This window comes from Paroedura picta, chromosome 7, assembly GCF_049243985.1.
Source record: "Paroedura picta isolate Pp20150507F chromosome 7, Ppicta_v3.0, whole genome shotgun sequence".
NCBI classification, from domain to species: domain Eukaryota; kingdom Metazoa; phylum Chordata; class Lepidosauria; order Squamata; family Gekkonidae; genus Paroedura; species Paroedura picta.
Window position 1 is genome coordinate 24,121,401 of NC_135375.1, and position 22,245 is coordinate 24,143,645.

Here is a 22,245-nt window from a genome sequence, read left to right on the forward strand (position 1 = left end):
AAATCTCAGCTACAGGTAAGCTATAAGTTTGTGCTGCAGGCAGGAATGAAAACAGCAGCAAAACCAAGTTTAGTTCTCGTGTACTTTGCATTTCTATTTCACAAAAAAACCCTCCTCTCATTAAAAAAAATGCAAACTCCAACGTGAAAATCTTGACTTGCAAAAAATAAATCGATTTATCCTTAAAGGTGAGCATGTCCCGTCCCCCCCAAGTTTGTCTAGGGTGGTCATCAGGCAGCAGGACAAGGACTTCCTTACCCTGGAGAGCTCTTTACATCCACATTGCTATAGGTGACTCTGGGAGAAACTGACATATGAATTCGGGTTGCCAGCTATGGATTGAGAAATATCTGGACATTTTGGGGGTGGATCCTAGAGTGGGTGGGGTTTGGGGAGAGAAGGGACCTCTGTAAGATACTATACCATAAAACTCATCCTCCAAGGCAGTCATTTTCTCCCGGGGAACTGATTTTGGCCATCTGGAGATCAACTGTAATAGAAGTTCTCCACTCTAGGTATGAATGTAAAAGAGGGACAGGCCCCACTGAATAATATGAGATTTATTTATGAGTAAACCTGGTTAGCTTAGCATTACTCCCTGAGTGGTCTAAGTTTACCCAAATCTTCTCATTTTAAGATGTCACTTTGTTCTATGACATTTGTGGAGCTCGAGGAGACTTTGATCAGATGTTTTGACACTTACCTCCGTAGCCAGGAGAACTAGAAACTTCTGTGTGAAAAGTCAAAGGACAGAACAAACCGCATGGCTGAATCAAAAGCCCTCATGAGGCCATAGCTGTAGACAACTGATAGTGATGAAAAACATACCCTTTACAGTGATATTGTGCCTCTCTTCTGAAACAGGGATTGTTGTCGTTTCCTTAGCATATTCCGCAGTAGTAGATGGACCTGACAAAAAGAGATCTTGAGAATGAATTTTATCATCCTGCATACAGGATTCAGAAAAGCATTATTTCTGTTCTTTTAAGTATTCTTTAAGTTGTAAAACAATAAAAGGACACTGGAAGAGGCAGCTACACATTGGAAAGATCAAGGAGCTACCACTGAAAATAGAAATTCTGAGTTAAATTGCTACACGTAGTTTCTGACTACACGTTTCCTGTCCTACATACTCCCTGGCTGATGCTGGACAGGGACAGGTGTATTCATAGAATCATAGAATCATAGTATCATAGAGTTGGAAGGGGCCATACAGGCCATCTAGTCCAACCCCCTGCTCTATGCAGGATCAGCCCAAAGCATCCTAAAGCATCCAAGAAAAGTGTGTATCCAACCTTTGCTTGAAGACTGCCAGTGAGGGGGAGTTCACCACCTCCTTAGGCAGCCTATTCCACTGCTGAACTACTCTGACTGTGAAAATTTTTTTCCTGATATCTAGCCTATATCGTTGTACTTGTAGTTTAAACCAATTACTGCGTATTTGTGGTATAATCACATCAGGACTCAGTGCAGGTTGTACTATTAAAGCAGAATTAAGCTTTAAGCATTAAACGTCTAGAACAGGGGTAGTCAACCTGTGGTCCTCCAGATGTCCATGGACTACAATCACATGAGCCCCTGCCAGCATTTGCTGGCAGAGGCTCATGGGAATTTTATTATTATTATTATTATATTTATATACCGCCCTCCCCGATGGACATCTGGAGGGCCATAGGTTGACTACCTCTTGTCTGGAACACATTCTGAGAGACCACCTGAATGTATTGCTAGAAGGGTTCTGTAAATACATGAGATAGTTGTGTACCTTGGATGAAAAAAGGTTTATGCTGGATCTACCCCTTAGCTCTGCTCCTGGATACACGAACTCAACCTCTGGGTCAGGTTCACCTATTGCCCATTTTTTGCTTCTAGGAGTTTGTCTGACGGTTTCCGAGTAAAGCTAATTGCCACTCAGAAAAAGCAGATAGGTCCAAGCCAGAAAAACATTTTGATAACCTTGCAGCATTCCTCCATAAACACTTCAGAGATCTATCCATGGATTTGCCAGTGTCTTGTCAAGCTTAGCTCTGATTTCAGTTCAGTGCCTCTGACAAAGCATAAGTGCTGATTCGTGGATTTTGAAAGCAGCAGTGGCCCGGGGCTGGAATTTGACCTGCAGTTTAACTTCAGAACACTTCCCTCTAACTGTGTAGCTCTTCTGAAGATGTTCATGAAACTGCACATAGCTATGGAGAATATGAGTCACTCTTGTTTAGAAAAAGACAACTTGGGGCAATTTGTCTCTAATGGCTTCTTGCTCTGCAGGCAGTCCTTTCCAACCAAGATGATGATAATATTTAGATTACAGTTGAAGGCTATTCTTTTCCATAGTTGAGTTGGAATGTTAGGAGACCAAAAGTCTGGGTCTTCTCTTTGGAGAATTTTGAATGGAAACTATTCAGGCACCTTGACAAACACTTCCACATGGAGTGAGAAACCTCCTGGGTTGTAGAATCCAGTTTAAGAACTTAAGAAGAACCCTGCTGGATTAGAACAAAGGTCCATCTAGTCCAACATCCTGTTTCCACACAGTGGTTAACCAGATGTTTCCAGGATGCCCACCAGCAGGGCAAGAAGTTAACAACCCTTCCCTGCTACAGGAAATTTCTACAGTAAACCTTCCCTCTGAGAAACAAGCTGCCTGAAATTCTCTAAATATAACTCAAGGAAAGTGTATACAATAAGGGCAAGTTGTAAACATTTGCATTGACTGTACCACTTTAAGATGTAGATGAAGCAGGGCCCATCTGAAGGCTTGCCAACCTTCAGGAGGGGGCTGGAGTTCTCAGTATTACACCTGATCACCAGACTTCAGAGATTAGTTCTACTGGAATGGCAATATCAGAGGGTGGACTCTGTGACATAGGGTTCCCAGTCAATAACACCTGAAGAAAGATGGGGGTGGGGACCTGAGGGGCACCATCATTGTGCATGATGCAACATCATTTCCAGAGAAAACCCTGAAGTGACATCACGTCACATGAAATGATGGTTTTCTTTTAAAAATCCCATCCAGTATTCAAGAGAATTGTTGTGGCAAGCATAGGATGCTGACTGAAAGTCTGTAACTCTACTTTCAAATGTCTCGTGCTGAAATTGGCAAATATACAGGCCCTGGATCATATTTAATAAAGTCCCCAAAGTCCACTGTGGACAACCCAGTTAGGGTTGCCAGCCTCCAGGAAAGGAGGATACCCAAAAGAGGATACCCTGGAATTACAGCGGAGCTCGAAATGACAGAGATCAGATTTTCTACAGACAATGGATGCTTTGCAGGGTGGAATCTATGGTATTGTAGCCCCCCCCCCCCGAGTTCCCTAGATCAGCCCTATCCCACAACCCCTGCCAGTGGCCTAGGGAGATTTGGCAAGCCTAAACTCAGCAGATGTCCAAGTAATAAATGGTGCCTTTCGAAATTCACTAAGAAAGGGGGGACTTGACCAGAGCTGGGTGAGGAATGTGCCCATCCCCAATTTGGGAGTGTATGAAATACAGTCTGAAAAATGTTGGTACGTGCAGTTTCAGCTCACTGAGACCTCCATCTATTTTATTATTTCTACACAAGAGTGAACAATGGAGCCAGTGCACCTGGATTAAAACATGCTTCTGCTTCAACATGCTCAAGGCAGGCAGGCACTATTTATTTGTTTGTTTGTTTATTTCTCTTGGTTATGTGTATTAATACTCTTAGAGGGAAGTCAGCCATTAAAGAGCATTTCCTGAGCATTTTAGCTTCACTTTGTGAAGGATGGGAAGGGAAATATTGTAAAATGATGGTTTTGGCATGACTGAGACAAAAACCTTTGATTTAATTACCAGTGATTCCCGGGACATTAAGGTAACTGGTAATGGTTTCAGATGGACTATGATGAGTTTCCCAGGGAAGGCAAATAAATTCCATTTTATTTGAACAGTATCCAGAATGTAGTTGGCAATAATGTCAATAATGTCAAAAGGGAGTTTGCCGATCCCGTGATTAAGGACGGAAATGGCTGAGGTGGGGTAAGCAAATTAATTAGAGTCAATCAGGGCTACAGTTGTGGTGAAAAGAAGAAAGCCTTTTAGAAAATCAAGAAATTAATAAAGCCGTGAGTGCCATTTGGCGTTAAGTGAAGTACTGTTACCAATTCGGGGGGAAGAGAAGTCAGTCACAAGCCACCGTCAAGGGTCTAAAAAGGTCACCTACAAGATCCAGGTACCTCCCAGAAGGAGTGTGGCATACAGCTAGACAGAGCATGGAACTTTTGGGTTGCAGGGTGAAACTGACTTGTATTTGTACATTTCTAGCTAAGCAATGCTGTGTTCCTGAGAGGAAGAGTTGGTTCTTCGCCTTCCCTTTCCTCTCCCCACAACAGACACCCTGTGAGGTGGGTGAGGCTGAGAGAGCCCTGATATCACTGCCCGGTCAGAACAGCTTTATCAGTGCTGTGGCAATCCCAAGGTCACCCAGCTGGCTGCATGTGGGGGAGTGCAGAATTGAACCCTGCTCGCCAGATTAGAAGCCTGGACTTCTAACCACTACACCAAACTGGCAACATTACCCAAAAGGGAATTTGTGAAAAAACTCCCACTTTGACTGAGGAGGGAGTTTGGCCACTAACAGCATCAAAATTTGTTATAACACCCACTGAAGGAAAAACAACAACAAATCATTACCTGAGCTATATGATGTAGATGCTGGTCTTATGCTTCCTGGAGTGCTCACTGGTGCTTGATGGCTGGTCGTCTCCGCTGCGGTGGTAGGAACTACTGCATTAAAAAAAGAGAATACTTTAGTGATAACAGCGGGATCGTATTTTCCCTACAGTAGAGCTTTAAAAATTCTTCTGGAAGCTATGGTTGCCAACCTCCAGGTGGGTTCTGGGGATGGCCTGGAATTACAACCTCCAGACTACAGAGATCTGTCCCCTGCAGAAAAATGATTGCTTTGGCTTGATACCACTCTGAGATGCCAATGTCATTTCTGGGTAGAGAAGCCCTTGGTCATGTAATGGTCTAGAGCAGGCGTTTGCTGGCAGGGACTCATGGGAATTGTAGTCCATGGACATCTGGAGGACCACAGGTTGACTACCCCTGCTCTAGAGATCCTCCCCATCTTTACCACGGAAATCAGGGAAATTCCCAGAACATCACCGGAAGCGGCACTGTTAGCAGTGTCTTAAAATATGTGACAGCCTTGGTCGAGTAGTGAATGTATCTAACAGTACGGAAAATGTGGCATTGAAGCTGTGACTAGCTGTAATGACCGGAGTCTGCATGAACTCAGTTTTTCCCATCTGTCAAAATCGCCCAAAACAAAAAGGAGTGGAACAAGCTATTTTTGGACTTTCCTACCAGTCGTGATCACTATGCACAGAAATGAGTCAATGCATACTCTACATTCCTCCCAAAGAAGACACATTCTAAAGTTCACTTGATTCTTTTAAACATGTTTTCTCCCCAGTTCCCAGGGAAGCTAACTAAGGCATTAAGCAGGCCACATGCCATTGATAGGCCAATCCTGGCCATGCCCCATCAGTTGATACCAACCCCAAGATCAATCATTGCCGGCAAATGGCTTTGTGTGAACAGGAAGAAATTTTTAATGCAATACATTCTCCGATGACTATTTATAGCTCCTATTTTTCTACGCTCATCATAAGCACTGTGTTAAAATGATACTAAGAGTGCAATTGAATGCATTTTACCCTTCACCCGACCCACTTTGGAAGCGACTGTCCTGTAAATGTCCCAGTTGTAAAGCATCCATTCCACACATAGGTACCTACACCAGCTAAAGCAGAAGCCAAAAATTAAGTGCTCCAATAAACCTTTCCTACAAAGGTCTCAACATGGGCCTGATTTTTGATGTTACAAAAGTTACAATGACATAATAATTTATATATGGTGTTTAAAAAGTTATGGTGACCTATAATTTTTGGATTGCATCATTATCTAATGCTGCAATCCTAAATTGCTTTCCATTTTTGGAAAATAATTTATTTTATAATACATCTTTTTTGTGGAGTGCTCCGTATAAAGCAGTGGTCCCCAACCTGTGGTCTGCGGCCCAGTGCCGGGCCACGAAGGCCAGGGCGCCGGGCCGCGGTTCCCTCTCCCCGCAAGCTTGCAGCCCGGGAAGCTTCTTACTGCGGGAGGGGGGGAGAGGGAATCAGGGCCGCACCGCGCATGTGTGCATGTGTGCTCTGCGGCCGAAATCGCACATGCGCAATTTCGGCCGTGCAGCGCGCATGCATGCTGCGCGGGCGGAGCAGTTGCCCTGCCGGTCCCCAGCCGAAAAAAGGTTGGGGACCGCTGGTATAAAGGAAAAATTGCACAAAGAGAACCAACAAGAAGTGGAATTCTCTCCCACACATACATACCTGGGAAAGACTGTAGTACTTCAAAACTTTGCCTAAGTCTCTACATGGAGACATCCCGAGAGAAAGATACTCCATGTATGTTTCAGAAGAAGAAGAAGAAGAGTTGGTTCTTATATGCCGCTTTTCTCTACCAGAAGGAATCTTAAATTGGCTTTCAATCGTCTTCCCTTTCCTCTCCCCACAACAGACACCCTGTGAGGTTGGTGGGGCTGAGAGAAATTATGGCAGCACTGCTGGATTAGAACAGCACTATCAGGGCTGTGACTAGCCCGAAGTCACCCAGCTGGCTGCATGTGGGGGAGCGGGGAATCAAACCTGGCTCGCCAGATTAGAATGCTGAACATGCTGAACATGGAGAACTCATTCATATGTTTACAAATCATCCATGTATAGATCCTGAGCTTTCATTGCATTGGAATTGAATTGGATGCCTATAAACTCTTTTGAACCCCTGGGTACTTCTGGAATTCTGACACAGTGTGATGGGCACAGTCACAAAATGACTTCCATAAAATGGCTCCCACAGGATGCAGAACCATCCACAAAATGTCTGACACTCAGACTTTCAAGTCACATAGTGAAGGCCCTTGAGGTGTGGTGACAGCGGGTGCCAAAACATTTTTTTTAAATCTACAAAGCTAATCAAATCTCCAGTGGTCCATTAGAATCATTGCTGGGTAGAAGAGTTGGTTTTTATACCCTGCTTTTCACTACCCGAAGGAGTCTTACGATTGTCTTGCCTTCCTTTCCCCACAACAGACTCCCTGTGAGGAAGTTGGAGCTGAGAGAGAACTGATCTGTGGGAATACCACTATAAGGACTGTGACTAGCCCAGGGTGACCCAGCTGGCTGCAGGTGGACAAGGAGTGGGGAATCAAACCCAGCTCACCAGTTCAAAAGCCCCCACTCTTAACCACACCACCAAACTGGCATAGCCGCACCTGGCATTGCCTACTTAGGAGATGCCAGGAAATATTTCATTGGGTGTCATGGCACCCGTGGACCCCGCTTTAGAGACCCCTGCTCTAAGGAACAGCTGTCATGCAGGAATGGGGGGAGTTAGCATGCTCCAGTCCCTCTCTGAATCTATCCTCACTGCCCTTGTCTTGAGCCGATATTGTTTGTACTTAATGTATTCAAGCAATTATTCCCCTGGCCTGCTCTTCTGTTTTGTGGCTGCTTCCCGAAATGCCACCAGAAGACATTTACATAAACCAGGAACAGGGTAACACTGACACGTGCAATTTCAAAAGGGAAAGCTGGCTTCACTTTCTCTGCTGGAAGGAAACCTGCTCACACGGCAAGCAAGCAAGCAAGCAAGCAAGCCATCTCCTTTTCGTATTGCATTTGCAAGGGGCAGACCACACACTCACAGGGTTCAGATACCGGCAGTGTGTTGCAGTGAGGTAGGAGGTGAGATGATTACTCTCTTGTCAGATGGAGTCTCTCTCGTCTCCCGCTGAGGCCAGAGAGCCTGCTTTTCTCTTTCTCTGCTTGCGCTCTGCCGTCCACAAAGAACATCCTGTGCCAGCACCAGCCTGATGAGATCATCTCAGTTAGGTCTCCGGGGTGGACGGGAAGACAGAGTGTCTTATCTGAGAGCATCATCGCCAATGATGGCTTTGTCAATAACCGGCTAGGAAATCAATCACTCTGGTGCTCTGCTATGAACAGATTTGGCCATCCTTGCATAGCCTCTAAGGCAGGGGTAATCAAACTGCGGCCCTCCAGATGTCCATGGACTACAATTCCCATGAGCCCCTGCCAGCGTTTGCTGGCAGGGGCTCATGGGAATTGTAGTCCATGGACATCTGGAGGGCCGCAGTTTGACTACCCCTGCTCTAAGGAAATGTGTAGCCAGCTATTTACAGATCAGTTTGAGTATTGTTATTCTTGATGAAAAAGAATCAGTCCAGCAGAAACAAAGGTGCAAAACGCCCAACAGTGGGAATTGGAAACACAGCCAGGAAAGCCCCAAAGGGTTCAGAATTTTACCTAAGATCTGCTTGGGGAGTGGCTGTGACTCAGTGAGAAAAAAAATCTGCTTTGTGTGCAGAAAGTCCCAGGATCAATCCCCAGCATCTCCAATTTAAAGGATCGGATAGAAGGTGACATGGAAAACCTCTGTTTGATCTCCTGGAGAGCCACTGCCAGAGAAGTTTCTCGGGACATTTCAGTCATTTCCTCATTTGGGGAAATATGCCCAAACGGGGTGTAATGAGCTCAAAGAAGGCAATGAGGCAAATAGGTCCAGAGTCTAACATAGGGGTCCCAAATGCGGTGCCCATGGCCACCGCTTTCCTGACAGGAAGTGGATGAGGCCCATTGAGGCTTTTGCCCGTAAAGGCTTGTTTGTTTTTAAATATTTTTTTAAAGCATTGCTTTGGCAGCAGCTAGGATCTTCACTGTATGATTGAACCCATGGCAGCCATTTTTTTGACAGGCCCTGTCTCCTGAGGCAGCCATTTTGTGTCCACCATACTGTATCAGAATTCCAAAGGCGTCCAAAGGCTCAGAAAGGTCGGGGAAGATCTGGCTCTGGTCTTCTCTCCTCGAAGCATAAATATCAAACGTATTTCGGGCAACATGCCTGTTTCAGAACTATCTTTGCTGCAAACATACTAGTCTATCAATGATTGTAGATTAGAAAAGGGGCTGTGGCTCAGGGTCCAAGCATTTGTTTTGTATGAAGCAGGTCCCTGGTTGAATCTCGAGCATCTCCAGTTAAACAAACAAAAAAAAACACGCAGTAGGTGGTGTGAAAGATTTTTGCCTTAGACTTTGGACAGCTGCTGCCAGTCTAGTAGACAATACTGGCCTTGATAATGCAAGGGTCTAATCGACAGCGAAATACAAATTTGAATATTCAATTGAAGGGGTCTAAATAAATACGCACTAGTCAGTAGAAGCAAGTTCTTTATCCGTTGATCATGATCAAGGAAAACAGCTATCCACACATGAGTTCAAGATGCTGACTCCGTTACATTGTTCACCTTTGGTACCAATAGCAAAGTTTACGTCACTATAGTGCAATAACATAGCCCATAACTGCATGCCCACTCAAGACTGCATCAAATTTCAGCCAATAAGCACGCAACCTACACTTAGCATATTTTCTGGAAGACTGCTACCTTATCTATCTAATGCTACTAGCGTAAGAAGAATTGCTGACTACCATGTCTAAGAAAAGAGGACATAGGTTAAGGCCTACTAGGCCCACATAAAGCAAAGAATGCAGATTCTGCTGAAGGCACAGATAACACAGCAGGTTCGATGTTTCAAGCAGTTCTTTACTTGGCCTTCATACACATGGCTAGGGCCTCTTGTGGCACAGGGTGGTAAGGCAGCCAACATGCTGTCTGAAGCTCTGACCTGGGAGTTCAATTCCAGCAGCCGGCTCAAGGTTGACTCAGCCTTCCATTCTTCCGAGGTTGGTAAAATGAGTACCCAGCTTGCTGGGGGGGGGGGGGAGGTAAACAGTAATGACTGGGGAAGGCACTGGCAAGACCACCCTGTACTGAGTCTGCCAATAAAACGCTAGAGGGCATCACCTCAAGGTTCAGACATGATTCGGTGCTTGCACAGGGGATACCTTTACCTTTACACATAGCTATTTAACGATCTGTTCACCTTTCACCTTTCTTCCCTTTCATAACTCAGGCAACTTTACGTGAATTTTGCAATTGAAGCTGGCTAGGCACCATACTGATTGATAATATGTTCTAAAAATGCACTGAAATAAAATAAACCAATGAGTGAAGGGGTTTTTTTGTTGGCATTATACGTTATACTACCACACTACATCAAAGTTCTGAGATCAAACGTTTGTGTATTGTTAAAGACTAACAAAACATTCAGCATTGTGCTGGGGAGGTGGGGGGCAAGGAGCAGTGCAGGGGGTGGCCCAGTGATGAAGCACGTACCCTGCATATGGTACCCTGCATATGGACACGGAGAAGCACATGCTGGGAGACGCCCCGGAAAACCAACAAACCAACTGGGTGAACCTACATCTGTGGCCATCAGAATTTTGATTGGGTTACCCAGTCTTTTAATTGATTTTTTGAAACTATTTTAGGTTATTAATATTGTACTGTAATGTAATTTTATGCTGTATTTAACCATGTTGTTTGCAGCCTTGAGACACTGGTGAGGGGCCGGATACAAATATTATTGTTATTACTAATAATACCTAGATATTGATTGATTATTAGGAAAGGGGTTGATAATAAAACAGCCAGTATTGGCATGCCTTCATGAAATATATGGTGTTTTTACACTGAGAATACTTTGTACGGTCTGGCTCACCTCATCTTAATGGATATTGCGGGAAAGGTTCAGAGGAGGGCAGCACAAATGACTGAGGGCTTGGAGCACCTTCTGAGTAAGAAAAAGCTACAGACAGTTTGGAGAGTTGGGGTTTAAAAATATAGCTAAAAGGGGATAGAGAATTTTTAAGTTATACATTGAGGGAAAGACAGACAGTGGAGAGAACTGTTTCTCTTTGTCCTATAATACAAGAACTTGGCATCACCCAATGAAATTGGTGGACATAGCCTTGAGAAAAAAAAGAGATAAGTACTTCTTTACAAGAGGCATAATTCCAGCGAGCGGTGGCATTTATCACTGTGGGATATGGGGATGTCTGTTACCTTAGATCAGGGGTAGTCAAACTGCGGCCCTCCAGATATCCACGGACTACAATTCCCACGAGCCCCTGCCAGCGAATGCTGGCAGGGGCTTGTGGGAATTGCAGTCCGTGGACATCTGGAGGGCCGCAGTTTGACTATCCCTGCCTTACATGGTCCTTTGACATGCCTAATACTTGCCATGACAGTAGATTCCAGTGGGCCGCCATGTTAGTCTGAAGCAGCAGAACAAATTTAGAGTCCAGTGGCACCATTAAGACCAACAAAGTTTTATTCAAGGTATGAGCTTTCATGTGCACCCACACAAAGGTCTGTGGCATTAAGAAGAAGAAGAGTTTGTTCTTATATGCCGCTTTTCTCTACCTGAAGGAGTCTCAAAGCGGCTTACAATCCCTTTCCCTTTCCTATCCCCACAACAGACACCCTATGAGGTAGGGAAGGCTGAGAGAGAAGAAGAAATGGTTCTTATATTCTGCTTTTCTCTATCCTAAGGAGTCTCAAAGCGGCTTACAGTCGCCTCCCCTTTCCTCTCCCTACAACAGACACCCTGTGAGGGAGGTGAGACTGAGAGAGCCCTGATATCAATGCTCGGTCAGAACAGCTTTATCAGTGCTGTGGTGAGCCCAGCTGGTTGCATGTGGGGGAGCAGGGAATCAAACCCGGCTTTCCAGATTAGAAGTCGGCACTCCTAACCACTACACCACCAAGTATCAGTTGCTGGGGGAAATGATTGTGGAGAAGAACAACGGCCTTCATGCCCTGCTGTGACGGCTTCCTGGAAACAACAGGAAACAGATGCTGGCCTCGATAGACCTCCGATCAAGCCAGCCGTCTTATGTTCATAAATATTTTTAATAACAACATCCTCTAGAAAACTGATGGTTTATCAGTCTTCAAAGCCATTCAGCTCACAGTGTAAAATATCACGCCTATCCATAACACTAGAGGTACTTTATGTACTTAGGGACAAAGCTCTTTGTATACTGTTGCCTTAATCATAGAATCATAGAATCATAGAGTTGGAAGGGGCCATACAGGCCATCTAGTCCAACCCCCTGCTCAACTCAGGATCAGTCCAAAGCATCCTAAAGCCTTATGCTGTGGTCTTGAGCCTATGTGCTGGGGGTGGGACCCCTCATACAGGCTCGGTTACGAAACCCTCTAGAGCTGCCCCTTGGGTTTTTAGGCTGGGTTTCAGAAAGACCCACTACTAGAGAGCCCCGGCCTTTCTCTGCGTTCATGCTGAGAAGTGCAGCAAGATAGTTAGGTAGGATCACTCAGCAGTGGAGCTGGAGAAGATTCCTCCAGGGCTGTAACCACTGGCTTCTTCCTACCGATGATACATGGTTTGGTTTGCGGCTTGGGCCTTAGAACTGGTGAGCTTCCAATTCTGTCTCCCTGGGACGTAACTGTACTTGCAGCTGAATGGTTTCCCTGTTGCGATTTCAAATTGGCCCCATACTCTAGAACAGGGGTAGTCAAACTGCGGCCCTCCAGATGTCCATGGACTACAATTCCCAGGAGCCCCCTGCCAGCATTCGCTGGCAGGGGACTCCTGGGAATTGTAGTCCATGGACATCTGGAGGGCCGCAGTTTGACTACCCCTGCTCTAGAAACACAGGGGTCCCCAAACTTTTTGACACCGTAGGCAACCTGGGGTTTGTGATATAGAGTGGTGGGCGCTAGTACAATATGGCTGCCAGAAGAGGTAGAGCCAACCATAAAACTGCATGCTTACTTAATTTCCAAGCTTTTATTTCACCCTATCTCAACAGACATAGGGTGAGTCACTAATCATTGACATTAGAATTTAAAACATAATATAAGAATAAAATACTAATAACGCAGGGAGTAGGGTTCATAATAGCACAGCTCTTACAGGCCACTGGCTGGGTGGGAGGGCTTCCCTCCCCCCTTTTCTTCAAACCAGTTCGTCTCCTTTCGGCATTGCTGCCTGGGAGGAAAAGAAGGTGACTGGCTGGGTGGGAAGGGTGGGGAGAATGATATTACTGTCCCCCTCTCCAACCCAGCCAGACTCCTTTTGTCCTCAGCAGAGCCACCACGTTTGAGTGGGAGAAGCTTTCCAGGTGCAGAGCTCTGTGTGCAGCCCAGCCCACCCTGAGAGCCTCCTCCATCCCCTCTCTGACCTGTGTACTCAGTGTGGCCAGGAGAGGGCAGCACAAGAGTCCTGTCTCACACCTGCACAGCAGGAAACAAAAGTGTGGGAAGTAACAGAAGGACAAAGGGGGAAGACATCTCCTCATTGCTGTATCAAACAGAGTATCATGCCCAGTTCACGGGAGGTGATGGTACCGCTTTACTCTGCTCTGGTTTGGACTCACTTGGAGTATTGTGTTCAGTTTTGGGCACCCCAGTTGAAGAGGGATGTAGACAAACTAGAACATGTCCAGAGGAGGGCAACAAAGATGGTGAGGGGTTTGGAGACCAAGACATATGAGGAAAGGTTGGGGGAGCTTAGTCTGTTTAGCCTGGAGAGAAGACGGCTGAGAGAGTATCTGATAACCATCTTCAAGCATTTAAAAGGGTGTCATATGGAGGATGGAACAGAGTTGTTCTCTCTTGCCCCAGAGGGACGGACCAGAACCAAAGGGATTAAATTAATACGAAAGAAATTCCACCTAAACATCCGGAAAAAGTTTTGACAGTTAGAGCGGTTTCTCAGTGGAACAGGTTTCCTCGGGAGGTGGTGGGTTCTCCATCAAAACAGAGGCTAGATAGCCATCTGACGGAGAGGCTGATTCTGTGAAGGCTCATGGGGGTGGCAGGTTACAGTGGATGAGCGATTGGGATGTGAGTGTCCTGCATAGTGCAGGGGGTTGGACTAGATCAGGGGTAGTCAAACTGCGGCCCTCCAGATGTCCATGGACTACAATTCCCAGGAGCCCCTGCCAGCATTCGCTAGTCCAACCCCCTGCTCAACTCAGGATCAGTCCAAAGCATCCTAAAGCCTTATGCTGTGGTCTTGAGCCTATGTGCTGGGGGTGGGACCCCTCATACAGGCTCGGTTACGAAACCCTCTAGAGCTGGAAGGGACCTCATGGATCATCTAGTCCAGGGGTAGTCAAACTGCGGCCCTCCAGATGTCCATGGACTACACCGTCACATAGCACCTTCGTTATGAGTCCCTCCCCGCCCCCCGCCCGCCCCCAAAATAGTACCAAACAGCGAGTGAGGGGCTGAGTTTCCCAGAAGGAGTATTTGAAAATTTGGTCCCTGTTTTGTGAGATTTTTTATTGGTCCTAACAAAAAAAGTGCCTTGAACACAGGGGGGCCTGTTGATCCATGTAGCACATGTAGCCAGGAGTGGTTTAAGGATTTGTGGAGCCCATAGCTGCATGTGCTACATGAATAAACCAGTCCTGCAGGTAGCAAGTGATATGGGCTCCATGCTTCTAGGGGCCGTGCTTGATGTCTCCCACAGACACACACACACACACACATGCATGAGGGCTGTATCCTCTCCCCCCCCCTCTTAAGAAAATGTGGAGTGACACCCCTTTCCATTGTGGGGGGGCCCTCTGCCCCAATCTGGCTGCCCCCACCGCAATTGCTCTCTGCCAAGCACCCCATCAATCCTTAAACTGGCTCTGTTGCTATGGTCCCCGTGAATCTTTAAACCACTCCTGCCTGACCTGGATAGCCCGGGCCAGCCTGAGCTCGTCAGAACACATGAAGCTAACCCAGGTCTGTTGTGTTCAGCATTTGGATGGGAGACCACCAAAGAACATCAGGGTCACTACCTTGAACCAGACATTGGCAAGCCACCTCTGAAGGTCTCTTGCCTTGAAAAGCCTATGGGCTGGCCCAAAATCAGCTGCAACTTGGCAGCAATTTTTCTAAAATGAAAATATGCTACGTCTGATTGTGTGTGTGAGAGAGAGAGAGAGAGAGAGAGAGAAAGCCATCTTGCAGCAATGTAGAAGCATGTGACCACTATTTTGGTAGCCCAGGGCCTGCTTCACCAGGTGCCTGAATGGTGTCCCTTGTTTCCGTACCCATTTTCGGAAGCAGAGGGGAAAATGGCTCTGATTGGGTCTGTACACTCCAGAGAGAGACCCACATTGGGTCTACATCAGTGGTTCTCAGCCTGGGGGTCAGGACCCCTTTTGGGGTCCAACAACCCTTTCACAGGGGTCGCAGCAGGGCCAGCAGCTTGGCTGTGGGGGGGGGTCACCACTGTTGCCGCTCCTTCTGAAGGTGCCCGCCAATTTACATACAATTTGTAACCAATCCATATACAATCATGAGCAATGGATCTTCACAGCATGGGTCAGTTGCGGTTTAATTTCGGTGAAAGAACCCTTGCATAATGTTATGGTCGGGGGTCACCACCACATGAGGAACTGCATTAGGAAGGTTGAGAACCACTGGTCTACATTGTATCACGATGAAACCCAAGTGGAGTGGCACCCTAGGGCAGAGGTAGCCAACCTGTGGTCCTCCAGATGTCCATGGACTACAATTCCCATGAGCCCCTGCCAGCGTTTGCTGGCAGGGGCTCATGGGAATTGTAGTCCATGGACATCTGGAGGACCACAGGTTGGCTACCCCTGCCCTAGGGAGTACCCCGTGTCGCAGCCCGGAGGAGCTTTTGTGAGTCAGAGGTCCCACCGACAGACGGTCACAAACTTCTGTGGGCTGCGGGGAAGAAACGCTCAGGCGGGGTGGGGGGGGGACTTCGTGCCCCCCGCCCCACCCCCGCTCTTATCTTCTGGTGCGCAGCCTGTCAACATTTCCAGGCCCAGCTCAGAGACGTCCCAGATAAGCCCAGGGCCCTGTTAGAGGAGTGCGGGCCAGCGGAGAAGAGGGAGGCGAGGCGATGCGGCCTCTGCCCGATGCCATCTTTCGTCCCCTTGCAAACTACCCAGCGTCTCCCAGCCACGCAGATCGCCCTTGGGCTGATTTCCCTGCCACCTCCCCCCCCCCCCCCCAAATCCAGGCAACTGTTTAGAAGACAAGGAGAGGACTTTTCAGGAGTCCTAAGCAAAGAGAACATGGGTGCTTTTTGTGTTTTTTAAATTAATAAGCCGGGGAATAATTTGCAGGCAGATCCGTCCCGGCGATGCGCCTCCCTCCCCCCCCCCCGCCCCCCGGCCCGTGCGCTTCAGATATCTGCACGCCCCATCCGTTTGTCTCGCTCGGGGTAGGGGGGCGCGGGACCCCGGGGTCCCGCCAGGCAGCTAGACCCGCTGGATCGGAAGCCTAAGCGTCCCTTCCCCCCAGAGGATCCCCAACGCCACTTTCCCCTTGAGAAGAGAGCAGCCCAAGGTGACTCTTCGGGAGTCCTTGGCACGGATCCCCCTCCCTCCTCCCTAGGAGCTGCCCGCGGAGCTGGCCCGGGGCAGAGAGGCGCGTTACCTGGCGGGTCCGCGGCAGCCGAGAGGCAGGCAGCGGCCAGGGCGAGCAGGAGCGCGACGGAGCCGGAGGGGCGCGCCTCGGAGAAGCCCATGTTGCTGCCGCCGACCCAGCCGCACCAGCTCCGCAATGAGCTCCGGCGGACTCCGCCGCGCCCCTAGCGGCCGACGGCAGCGAAAGCAACAGGCGCCTCTTCCCCGCCGAGCGAGCGAGCGAGCCCTTCAGACGAGCCTCCTCCGGGCCCCCGGGCGCTGGTTGTAGACCCGTGGCCTTGTGCGGAAGTCAAAGGGAGGGGGGACAAGCCGTGCACAAAACAGCGGCAGGCATGGAGGCAATCGCGGCAGACGTCAGTAAGGATAAACAGTATTTGTTAGGGGCGATCCAGGATGGAAGCCCCCTCCTCAGCACCGTAGGAATCCACCCCCCTCTCTTCTCGCCCCTCCACGGATGTGTCTAAGAGACGCTCTCCAAAGCCCTCCACTGGAGAACTTCTCTCTCTCTCTCCCTCTCTCCCTCTCTCTTTCCCACATACTAGTTAGTCAGTCTCAAGGACAATCGTGGAGGTTGAGTGGGCTGGTCAAAAAGCAGTATTTCTTGGCCCAAGAAGTCATTAAGTTGAGGGGGTTTGCTGCTGTTTGAATGTACTCTCCCCCCCCCCCCCCACTAGCATGGATGGCTTTAAAGGGGGATTAGAGGGATTCCTGGCAGAAGAACCCCCGAAGTCTAGACTCTCTGGCCAACTGGTGCCTCTGGAGGGCCAGCAACAGGGTGTGGGCACCAAGGCCTACCCCTAATGAAATGTCCTGATATTCAGGGGGTTATTGCCTCTGACCAGGGAGGTTCCCTTCAGTCGCCATGATCAGTAGCCACTGATAGACCTGTCCTCCACGAGTCTGTCTAAGCCCCTTTTAAAATCACATGTGTGTGCCTGTGGCCAGGGGTAGTCAACCTGTGGTCCTCCAGAAGTCCACTCAAGCAGTTTTCCAAGGCAAAGTAGGGTTCAAACCTGGGTCCACAAACCCTAGCCCAACACTGGAATCACTAGACCACCATATGAGAGGAAGGATTAACATTTTCTCTACCCACTCTTCCCTCAGAGTCCTGGATTTCAGCCAAAAAGATTGCACAGAAGGATTGGCTCAGCATTCCCCATAGCATGGACTGGATCCAAAGGGAACTCACCCCCTGGCTGTCTGCCCCACCCAGTTAAATCATTAGAAGACCTGTTTCCTTGGATCATGCTTTTCATTACCTGAGGGAGCCCCAAATTGGCTTACAAACAACTTCCCCTTCCTCTCTCCACAACAGACACCCTGTGAGATAGGTGGGGCCGAGAGACCTCTAGAAGAACTGCTCTGTAAGAACAGCTCTAAGGGAACTGTGACTTGCATGTGCAGGAGGAGTGGGGAAATCAAACCTAGCCTGTTTCTCTTTAACCACTGTGCCACACTGACTCTCGAATATCTTAGGGAATATTAGGGAATATTGCTTGTTTCCAATTTGCCCAGGATCAGGACAGCATATGCAAATGCACTCCTTTTATGTCCTGTGGAGCTTTTCAGGAGCACCACAAAGACATCACAAATGTGCCACTAAAAATGCAAAGTGCCAATGCTGATGCTTCAGATTTTATGCATCCTACATGCAGATTTGGGATCAGTTAAGGTTTTCTTTTGAATGAAAGCATTGGGTACAATAATGACCTTGGGAGAGTGAGGGAAACCCATCGGAAGTGCCTGAGACTGGGTTTTGGGTCCTGTGAAGGTACCTGACAGCCCTCAGTCATAGCAAGCTTGCAAAGTTTTGCAATGGCCACTGGAATCTGCAGAAGTGATGTGGCCGGAAGCTCTGGGGAGGCTCATTCCAATGCTGAGCATGGTTGGCGCACGAGATCCACTTCTGCCGATGATGTGAGAGGCGAATGAGGGATCCTATCAATAATGCAACAAGGGCATTCTCTTCTCCTCCATTTGCATAATAATGCAACAAGGGCATTGCAGAGCAAGCCTTGGTGTCCCCGCAGCTCTCGGCAAGAGCCAACTGAGCAGAAGCCACCGGCCTCTCTCCACCTCTTGTGTCGCCCACAGCCCTGAACTGACAGAAAACAGAGGCCTGAGGTTGGAGCATTCAGGAAGTCCCCAGCTTGCTTGAGCAACAGACGCTGGAGGCTTCGGCATCATTAGTCACCACCCCCCTGCTGCCTCATCCTTCCTCGTTGTGACTCAACAGCAGTGCTTTGTTTACAGGGACAAGAGACAAGATGGAGCCTTAAACTGCTCCTGCACGTAGCTTCTTCCCAGCATGGGGCTCAGGGGACAGTGCATGGGAGGCTACTGGCATCCGCTGCTGGGCCCTGCTGAATGGGACTGGGATCCTCCCTAGAGGGCACCTGGAAGTGGTGATGGAGGCTGGATGGCTGCGCTGTGTTGGAGTGGATGGCGACATTAGGTGCTGCTGTCCACTCACTCACTCCAGGGCCTTTATCGCCACCTACTGGCAGCCTCCAAGAGGTAACTAGATGCCGCTTCCCCATCACTGGTGGTCCAAAGGAATCTTGAGAAACCCCTGAAACATTCTTCAGGCTTCGAAAAAACTCAGAAGTGGCAAGATCCTGCAGAATATGGTTGAGAAGCACAGTTGTGTACATGTCCACCCAGGGCCCCTCCCTTCCCAACCTCCTCCAGGCCTATCATTAGCCATTTGGGAGAGGGGTCAGCATGATCACATATATGGTCATATCACCCAATAAATGTTAAACATATGTAAATATAGATATACAAAATTAATTAACTCCTACCCATTCAGGAAACCCCCCAGGCTCCTCAAGAAACCCCAGGGTTTTACAACACTCTGCTTGAGAAAGCCTGATCTAGTTCAATAAGTTAAGTGCAGTGCACATGGTTCTCTGTTTTATACTTACAACAACACTATGAGTTAGGGTTGACCAAGAAAGTGTGTCTGACCTGAAGTTATCCAGCAAGCTTCTATGGTAGAACAGGAATTTGAATCCAACAATGTAATCATTCTGGAGTCCTCCCCAAAATTACTGCTCAAGGTGCTGCCACTTCTTCAGAGGGTGAAAGAGGGGGTTTACCTAGCCTAAATTGTTCAGGACCAGATTACTTAAAAGGAATCTCTGTTGCCGCTTGGATCTGCCCATCAGCCAACATTTTCAACAGAGGCTTTTCATGAGATATCTCCATCTTCAGGGATTACATGGGTAACTACTACAGACAGGGTAGTAGTTACCCAGTGCTACCCAGTGGTAGCAATTCGTCCTTAAATTTCCCTCCTGGAAAATATTTTAATGGCTTTATTTATTTTAGTTACTTAGCGATTTATATACCACTCCTATCAAACATGCTGTCTCAGAGCGTTTTACACAATTTGAGTAAAGCAAATCAATAAAATTTACTTGTGAAAAAAAATCACTGACAGCATCAAGAATAATTACTGGGACAGAGAGTTTCAGCCAGCAAGATGTTAAATATTAGGAGGAATTGGAGGACAAAGGGAGGGCGGAGGGGTGGGAGGGAGAGCCAGGAGGAAGAGATCCATTGTGTAGGATCTGAGGAACAGAGCAAGCTCAAACAGCCCCCCCCCCTCTCTCTTGGAGCTCATTTTACCAAGCAGTAGCCAAGGCTGTGGTTAGCACCAGCAGATGTATTTCCTTAGGGCCAGGGATCCTGAACTGACTGGTATTACTAGGCCAAAGGGCTCTCTCATATGGTTCCTCAGATACGCACGGCCCAGACCTTTAGCTACCAAATGAACATTTTTAATTCACCCAGGATTTGAGTTAAGCCGGTGGTATTTTGATTTGTTTAAAATTATCACTGGTCCCTGGTTTCTCACATTTCTAATTGCTTTCATGACTGGCTGTATTTTAATGTATTGTTACTCTGTGTATGTGTGGTGATGTGTATTAACCAAACCTCACACAGGGACGAACGGAATCAGATTTTTAAAAAGAATTCCATTATATATAACAAGTAAAATCCAGTTTGTTATAAATATGTTTGATGTTATCTTATTTCTCTTCCTTAATAAGTTAATTAGAAGAGCCTTGATGACTGAGGGTAGATTTTTTGAGTTCCCAGTTTTTGAGTTCCCATCAAATGCACAATTTTAAAGTAATTATCCAAGCAGTGGCTTATTCTATATCATCAACTCCACTAGAACTCTTTAAAAGAATCCAAGCAAAAGTAATTTGGCTTCCACTGGAAAATCATGGTTGATTGTATTAATGTTTGTAAGCCACCTTGAAACTTGCAGTAGAGAGCATTTGAGATACAATTTTAAAAAATTAAACAAAATAATTGAATTTACTCCCTTGGAGGGGGCAAGAAGGAAACCAACACCACACACAGGAATCTCATATTCCAGAGAGCAAACAGGAGGGTTTGCTCCAGTTGAGTTTTTCATACCGTCTTCTCTAATTCTCCTTACAATTTAGTCCAGTCAGGTCCCATGATCTCATATGCAGCAATTTTGGGTGGTAAAAGGGATCAGCTCTTCCCTTTTCCACCAAACAAAAAAACTGGCTGGATCCAGCCCCATGGCTAGAAATCTTCTCCATGACATTTAGTGTTTTGTGTTCAGGGAATTATTCTTACTACGATAGACTCTTTTATTCTGCATATCCCCACTGGCCAGTCTGCATGGCTCACAATATTTTAACCCCTGTCATGATGAGCCTGTAAGAATATGGATCTGACCTTGTGTGATTCATATTGTATTTGGTCTTTAAAAGTTTTGATCTGATTGTCCTAAATCTGACCTAAAGGCAGATTCCTCCCCTCCCCCCTTGTTTGAAAAATAAAAGGCTTACCGGAGGCTGAATTATCTGTCAAGCATTTAGAGTCTATTGTTTGCATCATGAAAGATCCATTTAGCTGGCCACACTGTGTGTAAAGGAGAGGCGATTCTATGCAAAGAGGCCATTGTTTTGGAGATTCCTGGATCAGGCACTTATCATTTGTGTTTGGGGAAAGATACACAAACAGCTTCAGTTCATTAAAGTCCTGAAGAGTCCGCCAGCCTGTTTTCGGGTTAATATGTAAAGTTGGTGAGCAGCTGAAAGGATTGTCTGGGCTTCTTGCTCCTTATTTGTTTTCTGGTTTAGCTTTTCTTTCTTTTTCTTTTTGCAGGAAAACACCTCCAAAAGGATGGTTGGTTTAGGCTTGGCCACTTTAAGTAGCTGAACACTGATGGAGCACGCTCTGTTCATTAGTGAGTCATCAGTTTGTTGCAAGCCGAGGTTTGGAATGCTAATGTGCCTTTTGTACAATCCATGTTATGATTTTATTAATCCACTTTTCTTTTCTTTTTTTCTTTTTGCCTATTTAAGGTATTTTGCAAGTGAGGGACCTGCAAGGACTTGAAGGGGGCATTTCCTTTAGTGCTTCCTCAATGCTTTCCTGGCAGTCTCTTCCCTTTTGGAGAAGAAGTTCTCCCGGTATCCTTTTTTTAGATTTGAGATTTTTCAGTAAACCTGGGGCTTTCCTCAGGTTTGTAAAAAGATCTGTCCTATCAGTTCATGGCCAAATATCTGGATTTCGTAACCACAGATCAAGCCCTGCTGAGAATCAGATATAATCCAGGGGTAGTCAAACTGCGGCCCTCCAGATATCCATGGACTACAATTCCCATGAGAATTCATGGGTATTGTCATCCATGGACATCTGGAGGGCCGCAGTTTGACTACCCCTGAGATATACTGACGATGATGAGATGCAATGCTCTGTATCCTTGGTGCTTGGGGGGCAACAGTGGGAGGGCTTCTGGGGTTCTGGCTCTGCTGGTGGACCTCCTGATGGCCCCTGGATTATGGCCACTGTGTGATGGAGACTGCTGGA

At 47.2% G+C, this 22,245-nt stretch overlaps 1 protein-coding gene across 1 annotated transcript in view; it reads right to left on the reverse strand.

The window, feature by feature from the left end:
- EMB (embigin) overlaps positions 1–16,611 on the reverse strand; it is a 33,888-nt gene extending 17,277 nt beyond the window's left edge. Inside the window, exons 1-3 of the mRNA XM_077347085.1 lie at positions 16,391–16,611; positions 4,657–4,749; positions 829–909 (exon numbers count right to left, since the gene is read on the reverse strand). Of these exons, the coding sequence (XP_077203200.1) occupies positions 829–909; positions 4,657–4,749; positions 16,391–16,481 (265 nt within the window). The 5' untranslated portion in view covers positions 16,482–16,611. The remainder of the gene's footprint in view (positions 1–828; positions 910–4,656; positions 4,750–16,390) is intronic.
- Between the last annotated feature and the right edge of the window lie 5,634 nt (positions 16,612–22,245).